Genomic DNA, 20454 nt, shown 5'->3' on the forward strand with positions numbered 1-20454 from the left:
GATGTTGCTAAGTAGGGTATCTTCTGGGGTAGCATTACTCTCTTTACACCAATGAAGCCACAGACACAAATATGAACTTCCCTGCCCCTCTAGTTGGCATCACTGGCTGTTCGGGTGCTGTGTATACAGAACTACAGAAGAAGCGAACATGTTCAGCATACACAGAAACCCTCAACAGTTCAACAGCCAAAGTAACAAATTTCACCTGGATCCATATGACTGGTTTTTTTCTCCCTTTAACCTTTCTTTGACATAAAAATCAACAAATTATTACTGCCCTTTTCATAACACAGAGCTGTTGAAGAGCTTCTTGGGGAAGAAGCTTCTATTAATTTTTTTTTTTTTAATTGAGTGATAAAAATATTTCCACCTAATAACACTGGGGTGATCGAACCATTTCAAATGCATCTTTCAAAAAAGAATCCAGGCTCTGAGTGGATGTTCAGTGGACGAATTTCTACTGAGTTTTCAGTTCAGCAACTGAAAACAAGGACTGAGAATGAAATTGTGAGAGGGGCAAGCATTGCTAACCTGCAAATCAATCCATGAAAACCAAGTTTCCTTAACTCCCAAATATCCCACTATCACACTTTGCCCAGCACCCAAACTATGCAACTATCAACCCTGTTGCGCATTGAATTAACCCCCAGTAACAACTGCAGCTAACACCTCCCAAAAGGATGTCATTCACTGTTGACCTATGGCTAGAAAACATCAGAACAAGTACAGCTTCTTAAACTGCACATGATCATTTATTTCTAAAATGGAAAACAGTCTGTCAAAGGCCCACAATTTGCTCTGAATTTTACAGTGTGCAACACTGTTACTAGAGCACAGTTCCTCCCACTGCATGTTTCTCTAGCTAGTACTGCATGGTTTAAGCCCACACAGCTTTTACAGCCAGTACTTCCCTGGACAGTTTACTCATGTAATACTGCCAAAATGTTTCAAGTTGTTCTCTTGCGTGAGTACTAAGATTCACGAGATAATTATCAATGGAAAGAAAACTGGCCTGACAGTTTCTTTGTGTAGTGCATAGATTAAGGCATAGCGACATTGGCACAGTGCAAGAAAAGCAGCCATGTAGATGGGCCACCCCCGCCAACAATAAAAAACAAAACAAAACAACCCTAGAAAATCTTCCAAGCTCTCCTAAAGCAAGTTTTATTTTCAAGAACAGCAACTATAACTATTAACATGTTTGAAGCATCTGGGAATTATTGTCATGGCCAAGAGCTCCCATGTCAGAGGAACCGTGTTGCTGCTGTGAGCCACGTACCGACACAACACATCCCACGCGCTTCTGTGAGCTGAGGCAAGGGAGCTTCCAGCATCACACACAGAAGATGACACATTTCCAGGGTGGGTTGGGCTAGTGCTGGGCATGCATTTGGGTTTGACTGAAGGTGGAAAATTCTCTCTCAATACTGAATGACAGATGACAGGCAAGGGATGCAGACAGGAATGGCCTGGGAAACAAAACAAAGCATGTTATGATAGATATGGTGGAGCAAGGAACAAGCAGAGAGAAGCAAAAACAGGCTGACAGAGTCCATGCAATAGCCAAGGAAAATGGATCTTTTTCAGTACAAGATTGGACACAGGCAGAACAAAGGATGCTGTATTAATTATGCTCTGAAATAAAGAAAGGCTGAATAGGATATATAGTAAGACGGATGGATAGGAAAGGAAATGCTGCATCTTAGAGACCTGGCAAGATTAATAGCTTGAATGCAATAGCTAGGAAGCGGTCAGAATGAAAGATGACACTCTTGTTACAGAACTGAGGAACAGACAAGGTGGCAAAGACATCCTTAGTGACCGAAGAAGGTGGTGTTAAGGAGGTCCTAGAAATTATTTTAATGCTTTTTTTTTTTGGCTATCTGTTTTTGAGCTGAAAATTTGACAGCCATGGATAACACAGAAAGAGAAGGAATGGTCTTCATTTGGGCACTACGTGGGCTGGAACTGAGAAATAAGGGAGAAACAAAGGCAGAGAAATACTCTGAGAAAAGTCAGGGAAAGGAGAGAGGGAACAGGCATGGGTAGAGTTGTGGGACCTGAAGCAGGTGAGGTCAGAGGAAGCTGCAATGAAGCCAGTGAAAATAGATAAAGTGGGTGAGAAGAAGGGGATGAATAAGTGCAAGGTCAGTGATAAGACGAATGTGGTGACTAACATGGGGTAGAGGAAGATGCATAATATACAGAGCTGAAAAAACACTAAAAGATAATACCTGTAAGAGTATTTAAGAGAGGTGGCTGGAGGGCAGGGGGGAACAGGGGCAAGCTTTATTTTTTGGTTGTTTCTAGACCATAAGACTCCTTTCTTTCTGACTATACAGGAGTTTTCAAGAAAGCCATGTAGTTTTGTGCTGTCTGGCATATTCTGTTGAGCCCACACATTTTAAAATATGAGTACAGGGTTCCTTTAGCTGTCGTCTTTAAAAAAATGCGTTTGGTCGCAGAGCAGTGTTATGACACTTCTCTGACTGCTCAGCCTCCTCACCTCTTACAGAATATACCAGTCTTGCAAATGTAGAAAACAGGAAAACTGCTTACAAGTAACAGCTCTGTAAAGTTCTTCCAAGCTGGCATGGAATAATGTTAATTTGAGAATCCCTCTTCATTGTCTTCTGATGCAATTAAAGGAGCCATAGGAGGGCTAGGGAGAACAAGCAGCTCCATGGAGTATGAGAATAAGAAAAGCTATGAGAGGGTAAAAGACATACATAAGCTATGTATAAGAAACAGGCTAGACATTTTTATGTTCTACATAACAAAAAAGCAGGGCAGAAATTTTACATGGTCAAGCTGCCTTCTGAGGCCACCTTTTCCTGATACCTCTGTTTTAGCCAGCAGGCCGGAAAAAATGCAGCAGAACAACATACCCTGAAGAATGAGTCTTGATGGGTTGTTCCCCAAGAGCCTGCCCCATCGACCAAGAAATTAGTAACAATCTAAGATACAGCTCAGAAGCAAACTTGGTAAGTGGTTGTTAAGGTGATCAGCAAGGCAAGGATGGGAATTTGATAGCCCCAACAGTAAATGGACAAGGTGCCCCTCTGCTTTACTAGCAAAGCATCTAGGGACAGAGGAACGTGAAAAAACAGGACGTTCAGTCCATGTTGGATAGCTCAAGCAGCCTGCTTTCTTTTCACAAAACCCATTGACATGAAGACTTGCCCGTGGCAAGTCAGTGGAATAGCCAGAAGCAGGATCCTCTCTAAAGATTATAGATAAAACCAGCCAGAAGCAGGATTGAAAAAAATAACCCCCATCAACATCGTTCTAGGTCACTGTTCCCTACAAGTGCACCTGCCCCTCAACCCAAAACTTCAAGAAAGAAGCTGAACTTGATGTTCAACTGCTGTAAAGCAGCACAGCTCTACTCCTGTCCTCTGAGGCCCTGATCACACTCCACAACTCCATGCAAATCTGCCTGACAAGTATGTGCCACATGGAGGTGTGCCAGTCAGTCCCATACTGCTAGGGACAAAGGCCGTTCTGTTTGCCTGCCCGTGGAGTGTGCGTGTGTTCAAGTGTAGGAGTAGTGGGGTTAATGCAAGTGACATTTCCTCATTTTGCTGCAAGGAGCAGGCTATGACTGACCTGCACTGGAACAGTGGCTCTCCCAGGGCATGCCAAGGGCACCGAGCAAGGGCTGGCCCCAAGTGCCCCAGAGGGAGGGGGAGTCCTTCCATGAGCCTCAGTAAAAGCGGGGTTGTTCAGCACTTCAGCAGCTTGGCTGTTCTCGCTGATCTTTCTTCCCTCTACAGCTCCCACAGTTTTGCTGCTTTTATCAGAGTGGTAATATAAAACTGCAAGAAATATGCCAATGCCTTCGCTGCATTAAAGCATGGCTGAACTTGCTGCTAACTCTGCCCCCAGTTTACTGAGTGTAGGACAAGGGGCCTTGGTCACAGGACAGGGCTGAAGCTGACAGAGAAGATCTTTTGAGGGATTAACAGTGCTCTCTGAAGGGCCAGAAGAGTCAGGAGGGATTTTATTTTTCCACCACAGGGTTCAAATGTCTTCTGGGGATTAGGAAAAAAAAGAAAACTTTGCAGAGAGGAGCTGCTCTAAATCAGGATTTGGAGAGGAGAGAATGAATCCAAGAAACATTCTGATATCAAAACCATGCTGAGAGGAACCTGAGGCACAAGTATGGTATAAAACCAGATATATTCACTCCTCTGTCTCTGTGTAAACACTTAAACCTGGAATAACCTCTATGCTAACCTTTACCCAACATTCCTACTCTGTCACATTCCTTCTTTATCCTCTTCTCTCAGCAAATCTTTGTCCTCCAATATCCACTTTGTTATTGTGCTGTTATCCATCACAGGTGTTTCTTGAACTAGCTAACTGGGCATGGACATCCCAAAAACTATTTTTAAAATAAAGACATTGGCAGAGTGAATTATAGCAGCAAGATTCTGCAAAACAGACTTGTCTTTGCACACCATCAGACTACAATTTCAAGCAGGAATAACTGCAGTTTAATTTATGCTACACTTCTGAAGTCAAATCTTAGAAGGAGTGCAAATATTGCAGTGCTTCTAATGCTTTTCCTCCCATAGAACAGCAGTGGAGAGTTAAGTACTAAACCAAGGATCCCTGAAAGCCAAACAAGGAGTTCCCAAGGATAGCTAGTGAGATACATCAAGGACAGGGGCAAGTTCCTTCTCTGTGTCAGACAGAGGGCAGGTTTGAAAGCAAGGCTCCCACTTTACATGTGAATGGCGAAATCACTCATCTCCACCTGCTCATAGGTTATCCTTGGCTGTTGTTGCACAGGGCCTGATCGAGCACGTGCACTCCACAATCAGGTCCTGCAGGCAACACTGGTTGAAAGATGGCAGATTAGAAAGCCTGTGATTAGGTGCATGTGAGAGCCCTCAGCAGGTAGGGACCATCAGGACCTCAGAGGGTTAGCGCCTGCCTGCCACACTAACTCAAGTGCAGCAGAGCAAGGATTTGAAGATCTCAGCGGCGCCATGGTAGATGGCCCTCGTGTGCTAGAAGTGGCAGGCAGGAAGCCGAGACCTTCTGCAAATGTAACCCTTAGCCCTACAGGATACAATGCCACTGGTACGCATTAAAAGAGCTCTTTTAATGGGATGCCAAAGTATTGGAAGTTGGTTGCAGCCTTCACCATAAAGAGGCAACCACCTCTTGTGATTAGCATCAGTAAACACGCCATGTCTTCTTTAAGCAGCGGGGAGCATCAGACAGAGTTCTAGGAACTCACAGATACACTGGATAAAATACAGGCAGACTTTGAGATGATTTGGCACAAATAACTTCAGGTGTTAAAACACTGTTGGATCATTTTGTCTCCAAGGGGAAAACTGTTTGTGGAGCCAAGCCTCTCTCTACACCCCAGTAACTGGGAAAACATTTAATGCCGGCAAGCAACAGACATTATTAAGAGTCCCCTAATACTCACAAGCTATCATTAACAAGTGTTAACAGAAGCTGTTAGAGTCTTTACAATTTAACAGCTGGCAGGGCTGAGGTAAAACCTCCAAAGCTATCATGCTGTCTCCAGTTATTTCCTTTGAGTGATATGTTTAGGTCTGTTTTACAGCCATAGATGAAAGTTTGGGCAGTACCTTTCCCTCTTTAAATATGTCGGTATCCGTGTCGGGACACACCCGTGCCCACAAAGAGGTGAAACACAAAGGCTACCTCTCCTGTTCTGCTTCTTCAGTTTGGCTCCTGGAAGGAGGAGTTAGGTCCATTCAGAGACTGACCCCATAACCCACTCATTCCCTTATGCGTGTGCAGGGCCTCTTCCACTGTAACACCTCAGCATTTTTGTTTAGGAGTTAAAACTGACAGACCCACCATGTGCTAATCTTGCCCCAAGAACTAAGCTAAGCCTGGGGTTTTTTTGGTTTGTTCCTAATGAGTATCAGATTAATAGGGCTATTTAGAGAAAACATGGGTCTAGCAAAAAAATTATGTAGTTTATAGAAATGCTTCTGTGTGGATTGAACTGCTGGTGGTCTGTATGTATGCTACAGACCATAGCATACCTACCCACATCTCACAGGTATGTGTGGGAACAAGCATTTGGATTGCTAAGGGCTCACTGCATGACTGCAAGTGTGAAAGCTTATCCCATTTCTCCCACCCTTCCAAAAAACACCAACATCCACTTGCAAGATAGTCTTTCCTCAGATGCGGATAATCCACAGTGCGGAGTGAGCTACACTGGCTTCCATCACCCTCTCTTCATCTTCAGCCTGCTGGGGGAGGATCCCTTGCGCAGGGGATGACCAAGTCCTAACGCTGACGAGGGCACGAGAAGGTGGCTCAGAGCAGCCATAGCTGCCCACGGTAGAAAGCAGAAATATGGCTCTGGCAACCCCTGGGACCACTTAGCTCCTAACCCTGATGTTTGATGAGACATAATTGCTATAGAGTATTTGAATATACTGATTTGCTTTAAAACCATTGCAAAAAGCCCTCTGAAATGACCTTAGAAGTCTGCAGACCTGACAACTGTAAAAACTAAATCCATCAGGCAGTAAAAGAAGTTACAATTCTGACTCCATACTCTGAACATCCACATCTGAGCCCTATATAAAGTTACGCAAGCACTTGGGGCCAAAACCTCGGATCCAGTAAAGATTTACGCCCATCGGGGAACATTATTTCTTGTCCTTGACAGCACTGAGCTTTATACAGTACTCTGCAAATAAATCATAATTGCTGTTTCTAGACCACAATTGCCAACCTTCGTTGCAGAAATATGCAAGGCACAGAAACGGGAATGAAGCCCTCTGGAAAAAAAAAAAGGGGGGGGGGTATTTGTTAACTGGTTTCTATTTACTTTAGTATCAGTTGGGAGAGCAATATACTCACATTAAGATATAAAAGTGATAATAAATCTCCTCTCCCAGATTACACAGGAATGTTATATATTGCTTCCATATGATCAATAATTCTAATTCTGTTTTGAGTCTGGAAATCTGTTGTGACCATAGCTTTTTCAACCTATTCTGTACTCTTTTTTAAAAAAAAACATTTTGCGGCACTATTTTAAATTTTTCCTGTCTTTTGAAATTTGTCCTCATATACTACATAAGAGATTGCTATTAATTGGCATGTAGATAGATAATGTGAAAAATGCTATGAAGAATATTATTCACGTTTAATTAAAATATGTTGTTCTGATTTCACCTGCGTTAACGTTTTATGAGTTTTGGGTTTTGTGGTGGTTTTTTTTTTTTCTTAAAGAAAAAAAACACCAAAAAACAAACACCAGTTTACATGTCGGTCTTGTTTAAAATTGGTTGTGCTTGGAGGAGCACTGGGTAAGCCTAGAACAACTTCCCAGTGAGCGATCAAAGAGTTTAGCACAAGAATGATGCTTTAGAGACTCAACAGCCCCAGTTGAATACTGTTCAGTAAGACAAAGAGAGGACTGCTACAATATCTGCCGCCTTTGGTACGTGGCAGATGTATTGTTTACGCCACTTCCTGAACACTTTTCTGTATGAATTACTTTGTTAAATCAGAAACATATATGTTGGAACCAATTAGCTTAATTGCATCTTGTCAACAAGCACTGGTTAGCACACACATCTGTAACATACTACAATGTTGTCACTTTAAAATATAAGGCAATGGTGTTACATGTCTTAGATAAAATCCTGGCCTGCTGAAGCCAATGAGCAAGACCTCACATGCCAAATTCCAAACTTACCAAACATAGAGCCATAAGAGATAAGGAAAAAATAGGGAGTCTTGCTGTTATTTTCCAAACATTTAATGCTTTGCTTTCACAAGATGGGGATGGTACTGTTCATCTAGGGCTGCAAGGGGCTAAACACTCCACATGTTGAACTGCAATAGCATTTCTTCCAAAGCACAGAGCCATATGGACCCTCCACACAGCAGGACAGAACAAACCCTTTGTACACATCAGATATTTCCAAGCAAACAGGTCTAAGCCTACTCGCCCAGGTCAATTACTTGATAAGCAGTATAGTTTTCCTCATTATCATCATGACCACTTGAGAGCTGGGCAGGCAGGCTTTTTATATGCTTAATCCCTCATGTTCTCAAGTTCAGTCTACATATAACACTTTTCACGAAGCTTGAAGCTATGTCTGTCCTATACGTAATATTTCTGCACTGGAAGGACAGAACCACAATGCATTTGCAGTATAGATTTTTCCCTTGCCATGTTTCACGTAATTATACTGTGGAAGCAAAAAGATACAAGAATAGGATCTTTATCTGGAACAAACACAAAGTGAACTCCACCAAGTACAATCTAAACACAAAAATCTCTTTTCACGAACATCAAGAATGCATTTGAAAGAACGTCAAACAGTCCCAAGAAAATGACTTCCCCTGCCTCTTTTCTCATCCCAAACCCTTATTTGGTTGATTTTTCTTGGCTCTTACACACTCTCATGCTGATGATCTTAGGTGGGCTCTATACAACCTTCCCAGCTTTCTTTTATCCCTCTAGTTGTCTTGCCAATAAATTATTCTAGTTTTGTGAAATGGTTTTATTTCATAACCATTTTCTCTTGATCCAAAATGAGCTAAAACTCAGTGGTTGGGTGTTTTGTTTTTTAATGCAACATTTGGTCTGCCAAATGCCTTAAAAATGTATTTCAACCTTGTCTTTTTATTTGAAAGCTGCTTCTTCCAAGAAGGCTAAGAATAATGCGGTTACCATAGTTTCCTTATCCACGACCAATAAAAGGCACCTTGGAATACAATAAAACAAAGATAAGACTACTCACAAAATGTGGCTAAATGATTGAACATTGATATCTTCACCCTACATCACGCGTAGCACTACTACGGAAAATACTCAAGACTAACCAATACCCAGCTTTTGGTCCAGCAGGGAAGATGAAGCTAAGCCTGTCCGATTGCCAGCTATTTGAGATATTTCAATTCCGACACTTAAGATGTCTGTTCATGTAAAATCCCTCCCTTACAGATTTAGTATTTCACCTCAGAGATTTTGTATTTTACTGTACTCTTTTGTTCCAGGAAGTGATTGTGTAAGAAAGCACTTTGCTAAGGCTCAGTGAAGCTAAGTGATGGATTAATTACCCGTAGGAACCAGTTGACAAAATAAGTAATGTACTGCCTGTTCTTACAGTTTTGTTGGCCCCTGAACCAGCAAGCTTCTAGGGAACAAGCCCAAAATAATCTTTTTCCTTCCGGTCAACTGGCCAACAAAACCCCACATATGTTTCAAAGACTATACAAATTACACCTGCTTTGGACACATCCATTTGCTTTCCTGATTAGAAGTTAAATGATGGAATTTTACTCTAATAAAATGAACTTTTAAGAAAAGAAATAAAAGCAATTGTTCTCAATAATAATGAACGATGAAAGAGAAAACCACAACATGCATGATGGATATACAGACCCACTGCCAAATTAATTTTTTTTCCTGATTTTAAAGAGTTGTAAAGTTTTCCTTTAAAAAAGTAAAATATTTTGCCTTTTCCTTTAAGAAAAAGCAAACAAAAATCCAGAGGATGTTCTGTTTGATGAGACACACTAAGACAACTTACCAAGGCAAGCACTCGAATGGGAGGGAAGCAGAATCCTCCTCCCACACTCTCAGTGCACACTATGGGACTGACTCCTGTGGTGCCTGGAACTCTCTCACAAACACACCAGGTAAATGTGGGAGAATGCAACTCAAGATTTTCTGGTGTTCTACTAATGTTTGCTTGCCAGTGACAACAGCCTAAACCAGCTGAGGTTAAATCAAAAAGCTTTGGCCATGGTTTGATAACCCCTGGATGAAGCAATAGGAGAAGAAAATATAGCTTTCTGGAGCTTTTGCAGACCCCAGAAGCACCATTGCTGTATATATCAAACATACAGGCACAGAGCCTCAGTCAACATAGTTTCAGTTATAGCTTAGCCACAAGAAAATATAATACATCTTTTATCCTTGCCTTCTCATCTTGTGAAGGTCACGTAAAGGTAATAGAGTATAAGGAAGAGTGAAAGAAGGTGTAAGAGTGCAAGAGATCACTCATATGGTGAACATGCTCCACTCTTCCAATGAAAAATCTTATTAGTTCACCCCACCGACAAAGCATTCGGTGCGTAACAGGATGCCAGTTCTAGTGCATTAGACAAAGCCATCGTATTTTTGCAGAAAAAAAACATATTAACAGGATTTAAGATGTTGCTCATCGCATCACTTAAACTAAGTAGTACATTTTTAAATTGCTGATCTCAAGTTAATCAGTAGCAGCACTATAAAAGAAAATAGCTAAAAGCACTGACTAAAAAGTCACTAAAAGTGACTAAAATAAAAGACACATCCCTAGAGTGAATTTACTGGGGAACAGGAAGAAGCAGTGAAGACCAAGCCTACATTAAACTTTGCACCCTTCTCATCTACCAATAAAGAAGTATGTAGGCCAGTTTTTTTTCAACATTTCCTTTATGCCTTCAGTATACCACATTTCAAGTCTCACACCAGCACTGACCAGGCTGCTCGTTAGTGGTTTTAAACTTCCTGTCCAAAAACACCCAAAAAGAGAGTTACCTGCTCAGGACCTGTGGCTCTGCATTACCTTACATCATTGTCCTCTACTGTTAGGGACAGCACTCTGATGGAAGGCCCAGACCCTGTCATTACCCAGTTGTAAGTCATACCCACAGTAAATGACATTTGAAGCCCCATCCACTTTGCATTATCGGTTTGATTGTTGACCTTTCTCACGACTCACAACAAGAACCAGCATCCTTCCTTATACTGCCTGTCAGAAACCAACCAGCGCAATACCTCATTGATGGCAAGCTGCTCTCCACCTCCTCCAGGGTGGCCGTAGCGGTGGTTGGAGCTTCGGAAGTCCTCATACAGGTCCTCCTCACTTCCCACATCGTCCGTTAGAGCTGTCTTATCCAGTGCCCCATCAGTGATCACTGCAACAACAAAAAGAACAAATTGGTATAGACCACAAGATCCTCAGCAGCACTGCATCAATTATATGAGCTTGGCTGAGCTGAAGGACACTATAACACAGCATAAAGGAAAAAACACAAGGAAACTATATAGGCAGTTTCAGGGCACAATTCCAGCCTGGTGCATGCCCATTTTTCAGAGAATTTTTCTCCATTTATGTTTTGTTCCCATAAATGACTGTGTCTTTTCCTGGACTGGAAAGTATGATATAAAAAAAATTCAACAACTGCTGCATGTTGCAAAGAAAAGATCAAGTAAGAATAAGAAAACATAAGGCTCTGAAAAAAGGCGCAGGGCAGAGATGACGCAAACATGATTTCATTATGACATTGCTGTGTTGACAGGAAACTTGACTAAGTAACAAACTCATGTCTGCCCATTCATACCTTGATGCTTATGATTTACCAAATCCTATCAGACCAAGGAAACTCTCAGCCTTTGGGAATAACATTCACCTTCATCTTTGTCCACACATTTACTTAACTTGAGAACCCTTTTTGTTGCCTAAAAGGGAGTATGCTACAGAAGTATCCATTATTACCACAGGAGGGCCATTCTGCTCAGCACAGCCCCGAATAAGCTACAGATAATGGAGGGTTAGCAGTCTGTAGCTAGGACAAGCATTGAAGTCTCAAGATATAAGCATAAACCTGAGAGAAATAAAAATATGGCATTTATACTCCTTGCACAGAACAAAATGGCACTTCATCTGTTTCATAGGCAGGAACCTTTTCCTGAGGTCTCCTAAAGGTATTAGCAAATACCCTTCAGTGGCATGTTGACCAATCCCATACCTGTATAGGCTACTGAGCATAAACTTTCTGCTCTCAAAATCTGTGAAAAATTTCAATGATTAAAGAAAAAATTTGCTGACATGTTCATCTGGTTTAGCAACTGCTAGGACAGCAGTTTCCATGACAAAGAGGTGGGCTTCACAAACATTTCTATGCATGAAGGGAGTAGCTAACACAAAACATGATGGAGAGAACAACGTCTGATATAACTAGTAATTTTAGTTTAACGTACTTGACACGGCTACAATAGTAGAACTGAATGAACTGAAAACACAGATACTACTATCAACACTCCTGGTGACAGTCTTGGCTGTCCAAGTTACACATGATGTTACACTCAAAATTTTTGCAGAACAGGTGAAAAGAACCCTTTGAGCTTGATCTTGTACAGCTTGGAAGGAAAAGCACCAGTCAGAGTCTGGGTCACATAAGCCTGTTCTTGAGCCCTCATTTCACTCCATAATGCAAGTGCATCTTATGAACCTAGTTGTGTCAATGGGCCAAGAGAAAGTGCCTAAGGATTCATTAGCTTGTTATTACCTGAAAGCAAAGCTCCCCAGTAATACAAAATAAAGTGCTGTCAGAGGTTACAGCAAGACCTGCAAAGATCGTCCTCATCAATGCTTTCATTACATGTGATGTTTTGTTAAGGCCGCATCACTTGATTACTTCTAATAACACAGTGAGGTGTAAATTCAGTGTAGCAGCTATCACTTCCATGCAGTAACTTGACATAAAAATGACCAGAGTATGAGCTATTTTTGAACTAAATACTTGATTGCTTATGCTCCGAATTCAATAAATACGCACAACATAGCAAAGACATATTCATTGTCTAAACCTGGAACTCCATTCAATATTGATGGCAGTTCAGGACATGGAGGTGCATGAGCTTATGATTAAAGCCGAATTTTCTGTGGAAGTGCGTAACTACCCAACCATTCAACTTCAAGTGACATTTATAAAAAAATCAAGCATTCTCATAGCTTTGCTCTGACACATCATATCATTATACAGAAGTTCTCTACTAAATACATGCCAGTAGTATAGATTTCATACAAAGCAGTTCTGGAGCTAAGACCTAGCCCATTAATATAAAACTCAAAAAGAGCTGGAATGCCACTGATTTTATCATTTTATGCAGATTTTTTGTGGTGGTTTGCACTTAAATTTATTTTTTTTAAAGAGCATTAAAGTTTCACTTTTTGCTCATACACTGTCTGAAAAACATTTGCCTGATAGTAATGAACATCTTTCAGTGTATTAGTACAGCAACAAAAACAAATTAGAAATGTTTTTCAAGAACAAATGAAAATAAATCATTTATAAGAAGGGAGTTAGCAATCACTTAATTCAAAACTTTCTTTGCATCCCTCTGATCTCATTCTTTTCCCTTATTTTATGCATGGCTTCATTGCTTTTGCTTTATGCATTTTCTGCTATTTTCACTAATAAAATGTGAAAATTTTTCAGCTTGAAAAATGTTCATTGACATCTTTAAAGCTTTTGTTTTTTCCCCCCACATTTTCCTATTTGTTCTCTGATCTGTGCTTAGATGAAAAAGCAAAAGCTCTAGGGAGATATTTATCTGTATTATTTAAATTGCTCTATACCTCTGCTAAGTGCCTTGAAAGCTGTGTTTGCTTTTACTAGAGATCTGTTTTTCTTCTCTGATCTTACCAAGCTCATCAATTTTCTGCAGTCTCAAAACCTGCTACTGCATTTCAGATTAGTTTTCCTGGCAAAAAAGTCCTCATGGACATATTTCACCAAAAAACGCAGTCCATAGTCATACGAAAGTTCTCAATCCATGAGGAAGAATGGCCCAAGATAGCCATTATACATTTTCCCAAGCTAACTAATGTTCCAGGGAAGAATAAAACTAATGAAAAATAATAATTTGCTCTGAAGCAGCTTACATGGGAGACATGATTACAAATAAATAAATAAAACAGTAGTCTGGAATGGTGACCCAATGCACTAGAAATCCATCAACAAAGTAGGAGAACGAAGGCTTTTAATGTAAGTAGTGACTCAACATGCACAGCATAAACTAGGTCAAGTAGAAAAGAAGCAAGCACTATACAAAAATCTTTAAAGACAAGTTAGCAGAGATTGCTAAAATAGTCTATCAGCTTCCTCAACAGCACAGTACTAGTCAGACAGGCAACTATTAAGCTGCACAGTAGTTGACTCGGATGCCTCATTCCCACCCCCCCAAATGCTCATCTCCATTTAACACTGAAATCCATTGGTACGGTCACAGCTGGCCTCTCCATGTCTCTCTCAAACCACTGATCTGACCTGTCCCTGGCAATCAGGCAACACCAAAAGAACAATGTTTTAAAAAAAATAACGCCAAGCATCCAATTAGCTCAAGCAGATTTCTCCATATTTTATACGGCCGTCCTGATAAATTTCACTAAATACGGCAACAAATCCCATACATAGGAACACAGGGATGGATTGTCACCAACCTTAGTACTACAACCTTCTGTTCAAGTATTAAAACTCTGCTTTATACTGTTGTTAGTCCAAGCCCAAGCTCGGGATTTATGTCATTAAAGTACAAAAGCAGATGGGTAATTCTAGCAATAGTAGCTCATGAAAGAATGCCGCACAAACCCTTTTCTATGCATCTGAATAGCGAATAAGGTGTCAAGAGCTTCGTGACTCCACAAAGAAATATCTTGAGGATATGAAGCAGCAAAAGTCATACAAAAAATGGTACTGAAAACAGTAACCAGCACAGGTTCAAGTGCCTGAGCAGACGGCACTGAGACAGGCTACATTCAAGGACAGTCATAAAAACAAAAGGGAAGAATTCTATAAAAATCAAATAAAGCTTGATCAAAATGGTCCAGAGGAAGAAGGTTTACCCTTACACTTTCCTACAGGCTTTGGGATGCAGGCATAAGCAGTCAGCAGTGGGAAGGGTCCTGGCTGGGCTCTGCTTGTGCCCCCACCTTGCTGAAGGGGAGCATGTAAAAGGTTGATGCCAAGCAACCCCAAGAGGTACTTCTACACAGTTACAGAGCTCTCCATCTCATCAGAAAGCCATCGGAGCTGTTATCAGCTCTGTGGTTTCACACAGAAGAGCACTCCGTGCCCGCAGTGAGAGACAAGCCATGCAATGGCCGCAGTATAAACCATGGGCGTACAACTCAGCCACCCCAGCTAGAAGCCTGTCAGCTGCATCCTGCTTATAGGTAAGTCTGGATAATTTGAAATGCATACAGGCAGCTGCCTGTATGGTAGGATGTTTACCCTTGGGAGTCACGATCAAATCTGTCTGACACTGGAGAACAAAACAGCTGGGCTACACTGGGACAGCCTCAGTCTTAATAACCAACAGAAGATGGTGGGGAGGGAAAAATGAGAGAAGCCTTGTGTTGTTCGTCTAAGCGGTGGGAAACCAAAAGAAGTTGGGATTAGATGATCTACTGAAGGTCATAGACTGAAAACAAATATCAACCATAGTCCAGAGTTCAGTTAAGACTGGTGTCACTTAGTACAGGTGACTGTTCGCCATGTCTGAGCTCCTCTCCTCTCTCAAAGGATGGACCTGCTTCATACATTCCAAGTGCCAGGAATTAGTGAACACAAGCTGTTGTTGGCCACAAAAAAAAAAAAAAAATACTACCACCACCAAAAAGGAAAAAATAAAAAATCCCACCCTCTCACTGGAGAAACACAAAATAAATTTCTAGAACAGTTTCCTCAGAGCAGCTGGGCACTGCAGCCCCAAATCTAGTACAGCCTCTTAACAGAGATCTCTCAAAGTCACATAGGTTTATGTCTTAGCTAGAATAAACCCCAGTAGCTCTCCGTTGGCAAGGAGCTGCAGCTACGTGCCTGGGTCAGAAGCCTGAACAATGACCCAGGACTGAAGGAAAATGGGCTAGAGGCAGTTTCCCCAAAATTTTGGTTATCTGTTTTCACTTGACTTACAGCCTACAGCTTTTAGGGGTAAGGCTGGGATAGGAATCTATGATGATTACAGACAGCTTTGAAAGCCAAGAGCATCCATAGTTTATTAAAAGCACATTATATTAATGACAAAGGGAACAACTTTTGTATGTTGGAAGTATCTCTCTTTCAAGCGTGCTTTTTCAGTACCACATCCACACATTTAATTTGTCTCTCTAGCATTTACATTTAAAATAATTCACCAAAATAACAGTAGGAGCCTGATTTACACTCACAGAGCAAATTAATTCAGAGCTAACAACATCATTCCCTCTGCCTCACTGAGCAGAGATTGCTGTGGTTGTGTGCAGGGCCCACAGGAAAATGCATTGCAGCTGGTGAAAGGAGTAGTTCAAGAGATTTAAGATTATAAACAAACAAAAGGGGTGCGTGGGGTGGGGAAACCAAACCCAGACTACACTGCCCAGGTGAAAAGAGCTCCTCCACCCTCCTCTTCACCCATTCTGAATTGCTAAACCCTCATCTCCCTTAGAAATAGCTGCCACAGTAATGCTGCAGCCTCCATCAGTCCTGTTCTGAATTATGTGCTTCATTTATCAGCTGCTTGATATACGGAGGTCCCTGTGCAGCTGCCACAGTAAAATCCATCAGAGTGATGTCATCCCACTTCTGCCCCAGCAGTGCAATTCTCCAGCTCTTTACTGTGCTGATGGACCCTCTCACATCATTCGGCTTATGGTTGTGGGCCAGTTTAACAGGAAGAGGGAAGTCTGGCAGGGAATTAGCAACAAGGGAACAATGACCAGTTAGTATGAGCTTCATGGGGGGGGCGGGGAAGACAACAACCAACTAAGGACATGGGCCTGCAAAGCCAAGCCTTAGAGAGCTAGGGTCCTCATGATGACATTTCTGAGCAGGTAGTGAAACTGTGAATCTGAGGAAAAAAAGAACACAGAATGGGGAGGAGAGGCAGAAAATATTTAAGTGGAGAAAGCAAGCTTCATCGCCTCCATTTTAAAGAAACATTAAGAAGGGAAAGGATTCAACATAACAAAATTAAATTAATATTTTGGTATAATGCCACAAATGGAATTGCTGTTGTGAATGAAACCAGTTCCTAATTAACTGAGACAAAGAGCAAATCTGCGCTCAAAAACAAAAAGGACACAGTTCTTCAATGGAAAGCTGAGCACAGATCCTCTGTGGGTCTGCTGGGCGCATCACCCAGGGTAACATTCATCAGCAATAATGCACTGAGCCACCCACTCAGGTTCCAAGAGTTTTTAAATCCCAATTAGAATCTAAATGACTTGCAGGGAGGCTTAAGGGAGTTCTCAGCTCTCTCGGGTAGCGGAGATAATTATGGGGAAGAGAGATGCGGATTATGAATGGCTCTGCAGCTCTGACTCCCACGTTACCACTTGCTACGCACTTGCAGCTTGGTCCGCTTTGCCTTGGCAGACATGTGGCAGAGAGCTGCCCCCAGTCCCTTCCTTGCTTGTTGAGTGATGTTTCGAGTGGGAGAGAAGAGGGGGAGCAGTTTAACTAGATTTGAAGAAGAGTGGAAACAATGGGAAAAACAGATAGGAAATCACATAAATGTACTTTCTTGATCCAAAGCCTGATCCTTTGTTGAAAGGCCTCTTTTGTTGTTGTACTTGCATACTAACTATTAATTCACTGGCCGCATTCCCGTCACAGCTACTGACTTGGAAAAAGCAGGCATGTCCTCCTACTCTACGTATTTCTTGTTTATTTGCTCAGGTCTGATTACTCATCCATACCGACCTGTTTGCTCTCATTTTTCAGATGGACATCTTTGGAAATGCTATTTACTTTATGTCTGGACAACATTGAACATGATGGGGCCAATTCTAGTTCAGTCCTTTAAGCCCTATCACAATCTAAACATTAAATCAATTGTAGCAATCAAAACTAGGAGGCAAATCCCTTCTAGTATCGAGGCACATTCTTTACCATAGCCTCAGTAGGATGTAGTGGTTGGAATATCTGGCATGTCATTTACTGCCCCAACAAGTCTTATTCATTGACATAGCTGCTATTAAAAGGGGGGGGGGGGAGGGGGGGGCAGCAGGGAGGGTAGATAAAACCATCCATCATAATTTTTCAAAAGTTTCCTCTGTGGAAGACTAAAATGGTTGTGTTTCATGTTTCTAACCGGTAACAAACTGACTTTCCAAACTCATGCTGAATTTTTACCTGTCCATTTAACTCTGCTGCTTAGCCCTGTGCCTGTATGCCTTCAAGTGAGAAACACCACCACCAACCACGCTGCCCCTTCATCAGACAACTGCCTCCCAAAATACTGACAGGCTGCTGGTTGGGAAACAACATATCTGACACCGTCCAGCAGAGCATGATCAGAGTCAATTCAGATCAGCAGTAACCTTGGATGAGCTTTCAGCTCACCTGCAAAGATGAAAATACCATGTCCGTCTCTCCACATCCACCCATTCTTACCCAAAGGTGTAACAACAACTGAGGAAATTCAAGAAAATGAGCCAGGAAATCAGAACAATAGTTATTTACAGTGGACAACACCTACTTCAGCAAACATAGGAGGTAAAAGCATCAAAGGGTGTTAGTGCAGCTGACACGCCTGACAAACATGAATTTGAAAGGGCTTTGTCAATAAGATTTCAGGCTTTGTTTTTTATCATTTATTTTTAGGAGAGCATCTGCTCCAGCTTTTCAAAACCTTATAGGCACATCCCACAAGTTGGAAGATCAGCAATCTGGCAAAAAAAGACACACCGTTTTCTTAAGAGTTTATTCCTACAGATTCCCCTATATGATCTCAACACCAGACACTACTTCAGTGCACAGTTACATGTGGCATCACTCCTAAAGGTCACCTTTGGGCTTCTCTCATCTTTTGCTTGCACAAGTATATGAAACTTGCCTGTGGGAACACGCGAACAAAGGAGCCACACTATCTTACTGCTACTGAGTCTTACTGCTCTGCCATTACTTAATCTGAGTTCGTCTGAACCAAAGCCCTGGTTCATACTCAAACATACTCAAACTTTGTGTTTTAACCTTTTTTTTTCCTCCTCCAGAAAGCAAACAAAAAAACCTCAAACAATTTGGACATAAAGAATGCTTCTAGTCATCACCAGTCCTCAAATGAAAACCTTGAATAGAAAATGTTCCCTCATATTCTCTCAGGAATTGTTATTCCTCCTACCTCTGCAGCTACTTAATTGGAGTTTTCTTAATGCAAGTGCATTTGTTATCTCCCAAATCTCACGCTGCCCTTGTCTGTTTTAATTATATTGATCTAGCTGTGATGTTTGCTTCACCTTTAAAACAACTTCCTCAGAGCACTCACAGGAGAGCGTTAGAATCCCAAGCTATCATAGGCTCTCACAGTGCCTCCTTCCTTGTACCTGTTACTTTATTAAACAAAGGAAAGAATGTAAACGTGCTGTAGGAAATTCTGGTTGATTTACATTTCCAAAGATTCTGTGCTTTTATTATGTCTTTACATCCAAGTACACCCTCAGAAGACCAAGAGCTTGGAAGCTAAGTCTTTGCTAAAGATTTTGTTGCCAAAAAGCATACAGTTTTCTTCAGTCTTAAATCACAGTCTAGAAAAAAGAAAATTCCACTATACACTAAGCTTTAACTACTGGCCTGGAAAAGACCACTCTGTAAAGAATGGTTAAGGTTATTTTTATGAAGAATTGTCACGAGGGAAGTAGAAAAATTCATACCACAAAAGTCTTTAAAATGTTGCACCCAGTCATGCTAACTTTGCACGGAAATACCAACTTCCTTACACTACTTTCACAACAGTCAAACCTGGAGCAGGAAAAAAGACAGACACGGGTCTTTCTTATAATGGAATAATCCACATTATAACTTGAACAATTAAGAATGAAGAATTGTCTTGATAATAATTTAAAACCTTTGACAATGCAAGCACCTTTGATTAAGGCAAAACTATTTAACACCAGAACCTGAAACAAGGCCTGCAAACCTATAGCTAGCTGACTGATACGATGAACAACACAGACGCACTAGGCACATACTGTTTCCAGCAAAGTCAGCACGAAGAACCACTGCTTGGCACTTCTGAAAAGCAGGCTGTTTATATAAGTGTCTGAAGACGGATTTAAGAGACTAACTTTGAACACTTAAATTTGAAAAATGTGACCTTTGTTTATTTTCCCAGAATTCTGCATAATGCTATAAATCTAGTCTTTATCTTTGTGAAGCTATCCAGGCTGACAAGTGGCTTATATCTATGACCTTGTACCACAGAAGTAATTAAAAATGAATGCCATGAGAAGACTTTCAATTGCTCTTGTGCATTATCAAGTATAAGTCTCAAGGGGCAGCAAGATTGTTTTGTTGACATTATTTTGAATGACCAGTCTTCATGTAACACACAACAGATCTTCTGGTTTCATACTGGGGCTTACAGTCTTTTCATTAAAAATACTGGTAAAACTGCTTTACCTTTAGGAAATCCCTCTGTCCATGTTTATATTTTAATCTGAGTTCTAAGAAAATCCCCGAGATCAAGCTACCAAATATTTCTGAACGGAAAACAGGAAATCAAGGATTAATACTATTTAACTACAACTGCCATGATAGCTAAGGGATCAGACTCTTTGCAGCATACATGTTTGAATCACACAACACTACACAAACAAAGGAGGCAAAGTCAGGCTCTGGGTTAGTTAGGGTGATTCTTCTTTTGTGTTATTCAGAACAAATTTGGGA

General features: G+C 41.2%; 1 protein-coding gene across 2 annotated transcripts in view; it reads right to left on the minus strand.

Moving 5' to 3' along the window:
* Window positions 1-20454, minus strand: part of ARHGEF4 (Rho guanine nucleotide exchange factor 4) — a 102067-nt gene that overhangs the window by 34076 nt on the left and 47537 nt on the right. For both annotated transcript variants that reach the window (XM_075158066.1, XM_075158065.1), the window contains exon 2: window positions 10799-10938. In XM_075158066.1, the coding sequence (XP_075014167.1) occupies window positions 10799-10938 (140 nt within the window). The remainder of the gene's footprint in view (window positions 1-10798; window positions 10939-20454) is intronic.

The sequence above is a fragment of the Calonectris borealis genome, chromosome 9 (genome assembly GCF_964195595.1).
Source record: "Calonectris borealis chromosome 9, bCalBor7.hap1.2, whole genome shotgun sequence".
Lineage (NCBI taxonomy): Eukaryota > Metazoa > Chordata > Aves > Procellariiformes > Procellariidae > Calonectris > Calonectris borealis.